This window comes from Crocuta crocuta, unplaced genomic scaffold, assembly GCF_008692635.1.
Source record: "Crocuta crocuta isolate KB4526 unplaced genomic scaffold, BGI_CrCroc_1.0 scaffold216, whole genome shotgun sequence".
NCBI lineage: Eukaryota > Metazoa > Chordata > Mammalia > Carnivora > Hyaenidae > Crocuta > Crocuta crocuta.
The window spans coordinates 6,969,159-6,981,713 of record NW_027531504.1 but is presented as its reverse complement, the minus strand read 5'-3'; the positions used below and the strand labels follow the sequence as shown (position 1 = coordinate 6,981,713).

General features: G+C 34.0%; 1 protein-coding gene across 1 annotated transcript in view; it reads right to left on the bottom strand.

Annotated features, from left to right (window-relative positions):
- Positions 1–12,555, bottom strand: part of CEP83 (centrosomal protein 83) — a 150,444-nt gene that overhangs the window by 24,097 nt on the left and 113,792 nt on the right. Inside the window, exons 10-11 of the mRNA XM_077772189.1 lie at positions 12,392–12,541; positions 451–526 (exon numbers count right to left, since the gene is read on the bottom strand). Of these exons, the coding sequence (XP_077628315.1) occupies positions 451–526; positions 12,392–12,541 (226 nt within the window). The remainder of the gene's footprint in view (positions 1–450; positions 527–12,391; positions 12,542–12,555) is intronic.

Genomic DNA, 12,555 nt, shown 5'->3' with positions numbered 1-12,555 from the left:
TGGTATATACACATGATGGCCTATTACTCAACCATAAAAAAGAATAAAATCTTGCCATTTGCAACAACATGGATGGATCTGGAGGATATAAGGCTAAGTGAAATAAGTCAGAGAAAGACAAATACCATATGATTTCACTCATATGTGGAATTTAAGAAATAAAATAAAGAAAAACAGAGAAAACCAGACTCTTAAATACAGAAAACAAATTGGTAGTTGCCAGAGGGGAGATGGGTGAAACAAGTAAAGAGGATTAAGAGTATACTTCTCGTGATGAGCACTGAATAATGTACAGAACTGTTGAATGATCACACTGTACACCTGAAACTGAACATTATGTTAATTATACTTCAATAAAAAAAAATCAAAACTTACACATATACACATTCAAAATACAGATTTAAAGAAGCACTTGAAAAAATAAAAGCAAAATGTTTGCTAAAATCGTACCTGTTTCAGCTCAGCATTTTCATGTTTTTCTTTCTCTGCATTTTCAATATTCACAATTTGTTGTTGAAGTTTTAATCTAAAAATCACAATCCAACAAAATACATTATTAAGAAATCATAGTCCAAATATTTCAATGAATTAGACAATCATTTTAGAGTACCCTTATTGACACCAGGCATTGTACTTGTTAAGTTGCAGATAAAACAATAAAGATTTTGACTTCAGGCAGCTAAGTGTGTTCACATATAACTAAGATATAACAAATTTCTGCTTTTGCTATGGAAAAATCTACAAACTACTGGCACAGAGAAGATGAGAAATCAAGTAGGTCTAGGAAGACGACAGCCTACATACATGGAGATATAAATCTGATAAGTAGGATTTTGATAAACAAAGGCAACAAACTGAACAAATAGCCTTTGGTGGAAGAGTGCATAATGTGTCACTAAGGCATCAGAAAGTGGTCTAGTGCAGGCAAAGCCGTGTCTATGACCACACAGCTTACACAATGCTTTCACCCACACTGCCACTTCACTTTCACTCTACCAGACCTGGAGCTCCTAAATGTATCTCTAATGCCTATTAGGTCTCCCTGTTTTTAACTGTAGTAATTTCTCACAATAATTCCATGAAAGTAAACAAATTCATCTTATTATTTCACTTTTAGAGATAAAGAGATTGAAGCTCCGGACCAAATCACATAGCTACCAAGTAGACAAATGAAGATAGAACCCAGTCCTTTAACCCAAGTAAGTGTTATCCTACTTCATTATCTTGCAATTTTATTGATTTTAAGTTCAAATTTTAAAAGAAAACTATCTTGTACAGGACACCATAGTGTATTCTATAAAATACATTATGAGCTTTCATCCTTAAGATGAATGCTTAAACAATGTGTGTCCTTTCAAAAGGAATGATATATTTTTAACCAGAACCTTAAAATGTGGAGCATTTCTGGTAACCAAATGACTAACCTCATGAGACAGACTTTATGCTAATAGGATATGCCAATGTGTGATAGGATATGCCCTCAATGGCTCCCTTTTTTAAATCCCGCAAACACCTCAAATATAATTCGTCACTTATTATTTACAGTTTGGCATTATTAGCATATCTTATCAACTCAGGTAGAACTGCTTATTGGAAAGACAACATTCTCAAGAGCCTAGGGCTGTGCTTTAAACGTTAATAAGAATTCAATAAATGTTTGTTGATGGACTTAATGAACCAATCCAAACCCCGGATTAGACATTTAAATGTGTAAGGTGACTGCACAATATGACATGGAAGAAACCGTAAGACCCAATGCTTCCTGAGATATTTACATACAAAAGCCACAAACAACAGATCTAAAGGGGAGTCTTGCTCTTACTCTGCTCCTTTAACAGTACCAGTCATACTCTTGTTTCATAATTCCAGCTACATTTTTACTCTCTCAAACCTTCTCTGCATTTCACCCTTAAATGTTTATGGATGTCATTAACTTGGTGCTTCTAGGTCACAGAGTTCATAGAGGTTTCTTTCTAAAAATCATGAAGACAGAAACAGAGTTGAGTAAACACTGTGGGTCCTAGCTCAGGTCCAGAGTTAAAAAGTTAGGTCCCAAGTAAATCTTAGCTCTGGTCAAGATTTTGAATATACTTGGTAAGTCAGTAAGAAACAAGATCCGGTTAAGAAAGCAATGTGGTCTGAATGCTTTCTAAATAAGTTACATGGATATGAAAGGAAACAATGCCCTACAAAAAAAAAAAAAAATGAAGCCAAAGAAAATATGGTAAAGAGTATTTGACTATCTTTTAAACATGAAAAGTAAGAACACCATTATGGTAGACTGTAAGAAGTGACAAAGTTTTCTTCAGTTCACTTCACTAGAGCTGTACAGGGTTAGAATCTACAACTGATATGAAATTTTTTTAAGAATAAATTAGTCCACAATTTAAGATAATTACAGTTAGGATTGTAAGGGATAATGGAATTTAACATAAATAAAAATTAATAGAGATGATTAGGGCATCAAAATAAATTCAATGGTCTTAATCTCAGTAACGAAAGCGTTCAATGCAAATTATTTCAAAATGCAATGCTGCAGACTTAGGAATAAAGTATAGTATTTCTTTTGATGAAAAGGTTTTGAATATTTAAGGTAGGTCACAATAAATCAAAAGAAATTAAAGCAGAACTAAAAAGTACAGAAGAAAGTGCTATTAACTAACTTTCATTAGGATATCAATGAAGGCTACATAAGAGAAATGCAGTCTGAGCTGGACCTTGAAGGCAAAATAAGATTCTGAGGTAAAGAAATTAAAGACATAGATGAAGAAGATAATCAATGAAGCAAGACTCTAGAGGAAACAAAAGAGGTGGGAATCAGAACACTTGAGAAGTAGAGGGAGAATGAATACCTTCATTAAAATAGAAAGGGAGGAGAGAACAGATGAGGATACAGAAATTCTCAGATAGTGAGAAGTTTAAAGAATCTACATCTAGCTTTTGCTCAGGTACAAGTGAGAGCACAGGTGAACAATGGACAAATGTATTTCAAGCTGAATGGGAAACAAGGGAGCCAGATTAACAGACTGGAAGAAATAAAAAGTATAAGAACTAATTTTGCCATCAATCTGAGTATCAAATTTTTATGTCTTCAGTGAGATTGAAGTGGATAAGAGGAAAAAAATATGTATTTGAAATGATCAGTTCTAAGGGATGACAAGGTCCAAAAAATGGCTAAGTGTAGGGGCTGCTAAAGTTGAATAAAGATAAAGAATATAAGAGTTAAGCTAAACTATAAGGCTAAGGTGGGTCAACAACATGAATGATGTAGTCACAAAGAACAATGATGAAGGATAGAAAATAGAAACAAAATGAGCTAAACAGGAACACCTTTCACTGACAGAGAAATAAATAGGGATAAGATGGATGCAATGAATACCAAAAGCAAAACCATTTTAACCCAGTTAATCAGACAACTGTCTGGAAGCAGAAGTGGGGTTCACAAATATGGCTTTCCCTTCTTAGTCCCTAGTTGAAGGGCAGACGAAGGAAGAATAATCCCACTTAAAAGGTTTGCCAGGACAAAGCCAGGTCTTAGTGAGGGCATATATTTTTAAAATGTGGAGACTAAAAAAAAAAATGTAGTGTGTTTGTGTATGTATGTATATATGGAATAGAATATATTTCAGAGGCTACAGCAAAAATTGCTGAAAGGAGAGATTTAATGGATTGGCCATGAGAATGTATCAAAAAATGAAGGCTGAATAAGGTGTTGAATGAGAAACTATGAGATCTTGGAAGCAGAAATTGTAGACAGACCACAGGGCCAAGGTACAACAGAGAATGGAGCTGTAGAGAAGTTTAAATAGAAACAATAGGAATAACAGTGAGATGGAGTCATTCCAAATTTTCTTCAAAGAACAGGTAGCTAATTATGATGATTATTGCCTAGACTTTCTGTGGCAGGCAGCTCATGTATGTCATTTCAACATTCAACAAATATTTACTGAGCACCTACAAATGCTAAGCCTAGTCCTAAAAGTTGTAGATACACCAGAGAATAACAAAGACAGATTCCCTATCCCTAAGGTATTTACAGTTCAAGAGCACTGATTAAGTTAATGATGGAAATGTTCTATAATTTGTATCATCCAATGATAGCCACTAGCTACATGTGGCTACTGCGTATTTCAAATAGTGCATCTAAAGAACTAAATTTTTAATTTTTTAAATTTTATTTTTTATATGTTTATTTATTTTAGAGAGAGTGAGCGAGTGGGAGAGGAGTAGAGGGAGGGAGGAAGACAGACAATCCCAGGCAGGCTCTACATTGTTGGCACAACCCAACGCAGAGCTTAAACTCCTGAACTGACCTGAGCCAAAATCAAGAGTCAGACACTTAACCGACTGAGCCACCCAGTTGTCCATAATTTTAATTAATTTAAAATTGGATTTAAATAGCTGTATGTGACTAGTAATACCATATTAGGTACAAAAGTTTTAGTGTAACTTCTGGGCTTCATTTGATGTCAGCCTCCATTATTAAGGGAAAGCCATAGATCGGGAAAGCAAGAAAAGTTGTGTTTGTGATTTCTCTATTTGTCAAAGATTCTAGAACAAGTTTCCTGAGCAAAGCAGTTCTTATATAAACCCACTGAAAGTTAAGGTTCTTGCTTGTGAGCACTGGAAATGGACTCCGGTCATTATTAGCAAAAAGAGACTTTCCTGGAAAGACAGGAGACTCATTGAATCAACAGGAAACTAAAGAATCGGAACCAGGCTAAAATAATTGATGAGAATCACCAGCAAGGACAAACCATAAGAAGTGTCTGGTCCATCAAATGCTGCCACATATTCTTCTATCACTTACTTTGCAGTTCATATTCTGGAATAGAACTTGTCCAACCGGCCAAGTATAAGTCCCTCGCTTCCCCCTAAGATGATACATGACAGATAATTCATCTAGAGTATAAATAGAAAGGAGGTATATAAAGTAAGAGATAGGGTTGTTGTTTTTTAATATTTCTGAAAAATTAGAAAGCCACAAATGTAAAACAGAAGTCTGGCTTTAAGCAATGCAAAAGATAAGGGATTCACTATAGGATTACCTTAAATAATCAAATTCCCTTTCCCTGAACTAGTAATTGCTCCTATTTCCCCAACACACCCCACCCTCACTTCTGATAACACACTGCACATACCCTCCCACCACCACTACTCTGAAATAGGCATAAAACGTAGGCTGAATCAGAGTACCTTATCCCCCTGGCCATAGTGATGGGCTCAGGGATAGATATGTGAACCAGGCCCAATCTCTTTTCTTGATTTTTCTAACTTAAAATCATTAAGTAAAAACCTTGTATTCTTTGATCTTAAAAATAAAATCCTGGCCTCACACAGAAAGCAGAAAGAGAGAAACGAGTTAGAAGAGAAGGGAGGTGAAAGGAAGGAAGAAGTCATCTGGTCACATTTAAGTTTCTAGATCCAGGTGTTCATGAGACCAGCACAAACCCTGCTGTTTCCACAATTTATGTCCACTAGTAAAGACCTTTTCTTCACTTGAGTTAGTTGGAGTTGCGTGCTGTCATAACCAAAAGTTGACTAGATACTTTCTTATTTAAAATCCTTTTAAAAATATTAAATAATTTTTACAAACTCATTGTGGGGTAGGGTAACCTTCTGAAATATAGACTACATTTTGTTGTTTAGTCTAGTGAAGAAGAAACCACTTTCATGAGGATAAGAGACTGGTATGTAATTAATAATTTAAAGCATCTGCGAAAGCAGTGGTTAATCCTAATCAGAACAGATATTTGTTATTTGTTAATAAATGGATACTTTTGCTTTAAATGATTTAGACTTTTCAGTTCCTTAGCAAAACCTTTTTCTCTACAGGGAAAGAATTTAATTTGTGGGGCAACTGGCTGGCTTGGTCAGTTAAGTGTCTGATTTGGGATCAGATCATGATTCTGCGGTTGGTGGATTTGAGCCCTACATTGGGCTCTCTGTCAGCACAGAGACAACTTTGGATCTTCTGTTTGCCCCCTCTCTCTAACCCTCCCCTACTCGCACTCTGTCTCAGTTTCTCAAAAATAAATGAACATTTAGACATTTTTTTTAAATTTGCGACTTATCACAAATTCTAAATAAGACAAGCTGCAATTATGATTATTTAATAAATGACCAAAATAGACCTGGTTTATGTAGCTGGACTTATAAATCAGAAAATCAGAACTGCCATAGGAAAAACACAATTGTAGACCATTAAAAAAAAGTCATGTAAATTCTGCAAATTACTCTTTCTGCTATATTCTATGTTGGTTATTATGTCCCTATTTTAAAACAAGCAAGGGTCAATTATACATTATAAATAAACTGGAGAAACTGAAGGGAAATTTTAAAAAAAATATCAAAGTGACTAATGGGACAGTAAACAATTTCTATTAAAGAAATGCTAAAGAAATGAATGTTGTTTTATATAGGGGAAAAAAAAAACCCCAACAACTAAGGGCCAAGTTCATTATGATCTTTAAGTAATAAGTTTGCTCAGCATTTATCACTATGTCAATAGAAGTCAAACCAGGAGAAACAGGCTTCAATTCTCACAGAAAAGATCCTAACTGGTTAAACGGTGGGGCCATAATGGGATAAACATTAAGGTGGGGTTTTTTCCTAGGAAGAGTGTCTCTCTTCTTTCTAGAGACTGTCAAGAAAATAAAAAAAACAACCAAAAACCACCTTACCTGTCTAGAACAGTTTAAAAAGCAATTTACTCACCTAAGAGCAAAGAATAGGACAAAATTGGCTCTCAAAATCCATTACAGATTTATGATTCTAGAATCGCTACAGCCAACATTTAAATTAATCATTTGTAAAATGTGACAGGAGTAAATAATACATATATTTATGCCTGAGGTAATTCTTTCCTAAGTAATGAGAATAATATAACACTGTATGTTAACTATACTGGAATTTTAATTTAAATTTATTTTAATTAAAAAAACACTTCTTGTCCCAAAACATAACCTACACCTTAATGAACATGATTTTTAAAAGCCTCTCAACTTTAATCTATGTAATTAAGAAGTCATTTAAGATTTTAGAAATTTTAAAAGCAGATATAGGGACTTCTAGGTCGCTGAAGATAACAGCACATATATAGTTCTGTGCTATCCATATGTCCTGCAAAATAATACATAAAAGGAAAGAGAACACATAAAGCCACACAAAACCACATCCTTTCCATAACTGGAGACAGAAAGTGCCCAAATTTCAACATTTTTAAATGCAAAATGTAAAAAGAGGAAAATATTTCTAAATCCTGGCAAGTGAACACTCATGCTCCTGCCTCAAAGTCTTTGCAGTGAGCATGGGCCCAGTGCATGTGACTGAACTTAATTCATACATTAAAATAAAAGACCTCTAATTTGGCTCCAGAGGAAGACCCAACTATATGCTACACATACAAGACACATTTAAAAAATGAAATGATTCCGAAAGACTAAAAGTAAGGGGATGAATAAAGGCACACCAGGCAAATGGAAATAATAAGAAAATAGGAGTAATGAGGGGTGCCTGGCTGGCTCGGTTGGTGGTGCATGCAAATCAGTCTCAGGGTTGTGGGTTTGAGCCCCATGGTAGGTGTAGAGATTACTTAAAAATAAAATCTAGAAAGAGAGAGAGAGGGGAAGGGAAGGAGGGAGGGAGGGAGGGAAGGAGGGAGGAAGAGAGAGAGAGAGAGAGAAAGAAAGAGAGANGAAAGAAAGAAAGAAAGAAAGAAAGAAAGAAAGAAAGAAAGAAAGAAAGAAAGAAAAAGGAAGGAAGGAAGGAAGGAAGGAAGGAAACAGGAGTAATGATATCAAAGTGGACTTCAGGCAAATGACATTAAATGACAAAAAGAAAAGCACTTTTAAATGCTATAAACCATAATCACAATTAGGATGTAACTGTTATAATCATCTACATACCGAATAATACAGCTATCACTTTTTTGAAGAAAGCTACAAGAAATGCAAGGAGTCACAGAAACATACAAGTAACAGGAGACTTACCCTTATAATTGAACACTTTCTAGTTCTTGTGTAACAAGTAACAAAAACTGATGCTGTATTACAGGTGCAAAGTGAAGTGTGGAATTTAAAAAGACTCACTACAGAGCTCCTGCATGTTTAGTGTTGACATACAAGACTGTGTCCTTAAAATTTTCACTTGGTTATCTCACTTGCTTAACCCTAGCCCTGGCCTTAATAGATTAGGTCACAAAGAAAACATTAGAGCATTCTATAAAGTAGAAATAAAAGAAACAATACTCTCTGATTTCAATGCAGTAAAACTAGAAATTAACAAAATAAATAAACAAAAAGCCCTGCTACCTGGAAATCCAAAAACCTCTGTACAGACTTAACTGTGTCTCCCCAAAATTGGTTATGCTGAAGTCTCAACTGCAGTACTTTGGAATGTGATTGTACTTGGAAACAGGACCTTTAAAGAGGTAACTAGGGTTAAATAAGGCTATCTGGGTGGGTCCTAATCACGAAGACTGGTGTCCTCATAAGAAGAGGGAGAGGTACTAGAAACATGCACACAGAGGAAAGGCCGTATAAGGACAGAGCAAGAAAGTAACCATCTATAAGCCAATAAAAGAGGACTCAGGAAAAACCAAATCTGCCAACACCGTGAGATATGAAACTTCTAGAGTCCAAACTTCTAGAGTCTAGCAGACCAAACTTCTATTGCTGAAACCACCCTATCTGTCGTATTTTACTGACAGCCCTAGCTAACTATTAATTTCACCTCATATTAAACAATTCCACCTTCTATTCATACATCTATTAATTTTTGGATGAGAAGGAAAATACACATTGAACTAGAAATTCTTAAAAAAATAATGATAATTAAAACTCTACATATCATAATCTATAGAATATTTTTAAAGCAGGGATAAGAAAAAGCTCATAGGAAACACTTTACCAATAAAAATGAAAGAACAAACACTTGTTGAGTTAAATTCTGAACTCAAAATTTAAGAAAAAAATGACCACAGTAAATTAAAGAAAGCATAAGGTATACAACATGGTCCTAGATCTACAAAACAGTTAGTAGAAAATACCTGACTTTAGTGAGATCACGGGATTCAAGGTCAATATATAAATGTCCACTAACTATATTTTTATATGCAAGCAATGAATGATTAGAAAGTGAAATTTTAAAAAAATACACTCGCATTTATAATCACATAAAAATGCTAAGGAATAAAATGTAACACAAGATATGCAATGACATATTCAATTAAAACTATAAAACTCTGAAGACAAAAATTAAAGATGATATAATTAAATGAGAAGACATACCATATTCATGGACTGGACAGACCATTCATGGACTGGACAGACCACACTGTTGACATGACAACTCTCCTCAAATTGAGCTACAGATTCATTGTAATCCTAATCAAAATCGTAACAGGTCATTTTGAAAAAGATGACACGCTAACTTTAAAATTTATATGGAAAGGGAAAAGACCTAGAAGAGCCAAAACAATCTTGACAAAAAAGAACACGGCAGAGAGGACTTGCAATACCTGAATCACACTTATGATATGGCCACAGTAGTCAAGACAGTGTGATATTCATGTCAAGATGGACAAACAGAACAATGTAATAAGACAGAGTCCAGAAACAGACACATTTATATGGTCAACTGATTTTCAACAAAGGTACTAAAAGAATTCAATAGGAGAAAAGACAGTTTTCAACAAATTATGCTAGAACAAGTGGAAGTTAAAAAGGAATGTCTACCATCACCTCACACTACAGAAAAATTAACATGAATTGGACCGTAAAACCTAAGTGTTAGACACAAAATATTAATCTTTTAGAAGAAAACATATGAGAAATCTTTGTGACACAAGATTATGCAAAGCTTTCTTAAACAGAACACACAAAAAACACAAACAAGAAAAAAATGATAAAATGGACTTCATCAAAATAAAAAAATTGTCTTTAGTAGACACAATATGAGCAAAGCAAAACACAGACTGTCAAACATGTTTCTGACAAAGGACTTGTATGCCAAATAAAGAGCTGTTACAACTCAATATGAAGATAACTCCCCAATTTTAAAAAGGGGCAAAATATCCGAACAAACACATCAAAAATCCACATTACAAGATGCCAAATAAACATCTCTAGCCATTGAGGAAAATCAGTTTAAGACCACAGTGATGTCTTAGTACACATCCACTAGAGTTAAATTAAAAAGATTAACAATAACAAATGTCAGTTAAGATGTGTTAAACAAATGGAACTGTCATGGGGGAATTCTCATATGTTGCTACTAGAAATGAAAAATAGCATAACTACTTTGTAAAACAGTATTGCTATATGTTATAAAACAGTACCGCTATGTGTCATCACTCAGCAAAGTCATTCCAGATATTTAACCAAGCGACAAACATATGCCCAAAGACTTGTACATTAATGTTCACAGTAGCATTATTCATAATAGCCCCAAACTAGTAACAATCCAAATACCTGTCCATCAAAAGGAAAAAGAATAAACAAATCACATTACATCCATAAAGTGAAATATCAATCAGCAATAGAAAGTGATCAACTATTGCTATATGCAACAACATGGATAAACCAGGGGATGTCTAAAGCTGGGAATCAGCAGAGAGGTCAACTGAAAAGAGACATGGGGAAACTTTAAGGGTGATGGAACTGTTCTATGTTTTTACTGTGGTGATTACATAACTTTATAAAACTACCAAAAGGCATCAAACTGTACATTATTTAAATGGGTGAATTTTATTTTATGTATATTAAACACTAATATAACTATAAAAATTTTTAATGGCAAAAAAACCCCATAGAATCAAGAAGAAAGCAGAAATTAATAAGGTAGGAAATAGAAACACAGTCGACTCCATAAATCAAATTCCTAGTTTAAAAAAATACTGAACTATATGCTTAAAAATAATTAAAACAGTGAATTCTGTTATGTATATTTTGTCACAGTAAAAAGAATAAAACCAACAAAGCACTAGCTGACTTATAAAGAGAGGAAAAAAGGACAAATACAAAATAAGAAATGGCCAAGGGAAGGTAAGCATTGAAACAAAAGAAATTAAAAAATAAAAATGATTTTGCAGACCTCTATGCAGATAAATCTGAAAACAAAGATGAAATAAATAATTTCTTATGAAACACTGATTATTAAAACTGATCCCAATAGAGAAAGAGAGCTTTAACAGGTTATTTTCTATGGAATAAACAGATAATTATTCTAGAAGTTAAGGTTAGTTCAAGATTACAAAATCCATTAATACATAATATTAATAATGTAAGAGGAAAAATCATGATTATCTCCAGAAATGCTGAAAACTTTTGAAAATCACAACACTGTACCTATCATTACTATTGTTGTGTTTGCCAAATGATGTTTTCCTATTTCCATTATTCACTCTACATTTATTAGTTGGAATTCTCCTGAAAAAAGCTTTTCTTCTCTCTAAATATTATACATTAGGAGCGCCTGGGTGGCTCAGTTGGCTGAGCATCCAACTCTTGATTTCGGTTTGGATCATGATCTGGTTGTGGGATTGAGCCCAGCGTCAGGCTCTGAGCTAAGTGTGGAGCCTGTTTGGGATTCCCTCTACCCCTCTCTGCTTGCGCTCCCTCTCTCTAAAATAAAAATTAAAACAAAATTTTTAATTATACATTATATCATTTGGATGCATAGATTTTTATTTTATCCTATGGATTATAATCTTTTACTATAACTTATTTCACTGCTCAAATGGTCTCAGATTTGGCCCATGGGCGCTGAAATTAGTGGAAGAATATATTATGTGAAAGTATGATGAGAAAATCTACATAATCTCAAGGTACTTCCCCATAAATAATTATATATCACAAAGAGGAAAAACTAGTCACTTTATAATGGAAAAATCTGGCAGACATCACCTTAACCAAGTGGTCAAAGTTAACATCCCCACTAGGGAACAAATAATATACCTCCCGATATAATGCACTGAGGACACATGACTTCAAATTTGGTATTATTTTTGCTAAAAATATTATGACCTGAATTCAATCATAAAAAATTTAAGACAAACTCATATTGAGGGGTGATCTACAATATAACTGGCTAGCACTCTAAAAGTAAAGGCAATGTGTGATTCTGGATTGGATCTTAGACAAGAAAGAGAATACCAAAGGGACAATTGGTAAAATCTGAATAAGCTGAATAAGAGTAGTATTTACTTTATTTCCTGATTATGCTGATGTTAATATCTTAGTTTTGATTATTATAATATGGTTATGTAAGATGTCAGTTTTGGAGATATCCATGAAATCATATGGGAATCCTCTGTATGACTCTTACAATGTTTTGTGAGCTCTGAATTTATTTCAAAATGAAGTTTAAAATATAAATATGTATATATAACCTAATACTCTGAAGTTCCCTTCTGGCCGACTCTTCTGCCATCTGTGAAGCCCGCAACTTCTCTTCACACTGATCCTTTTCAGATTGTCTCCAGACATCATGTTCCACTTTCATTTTCTCTAAATCCACTAATCTGTTCTCAAGTTCTAGCCTAAAACAACAGAT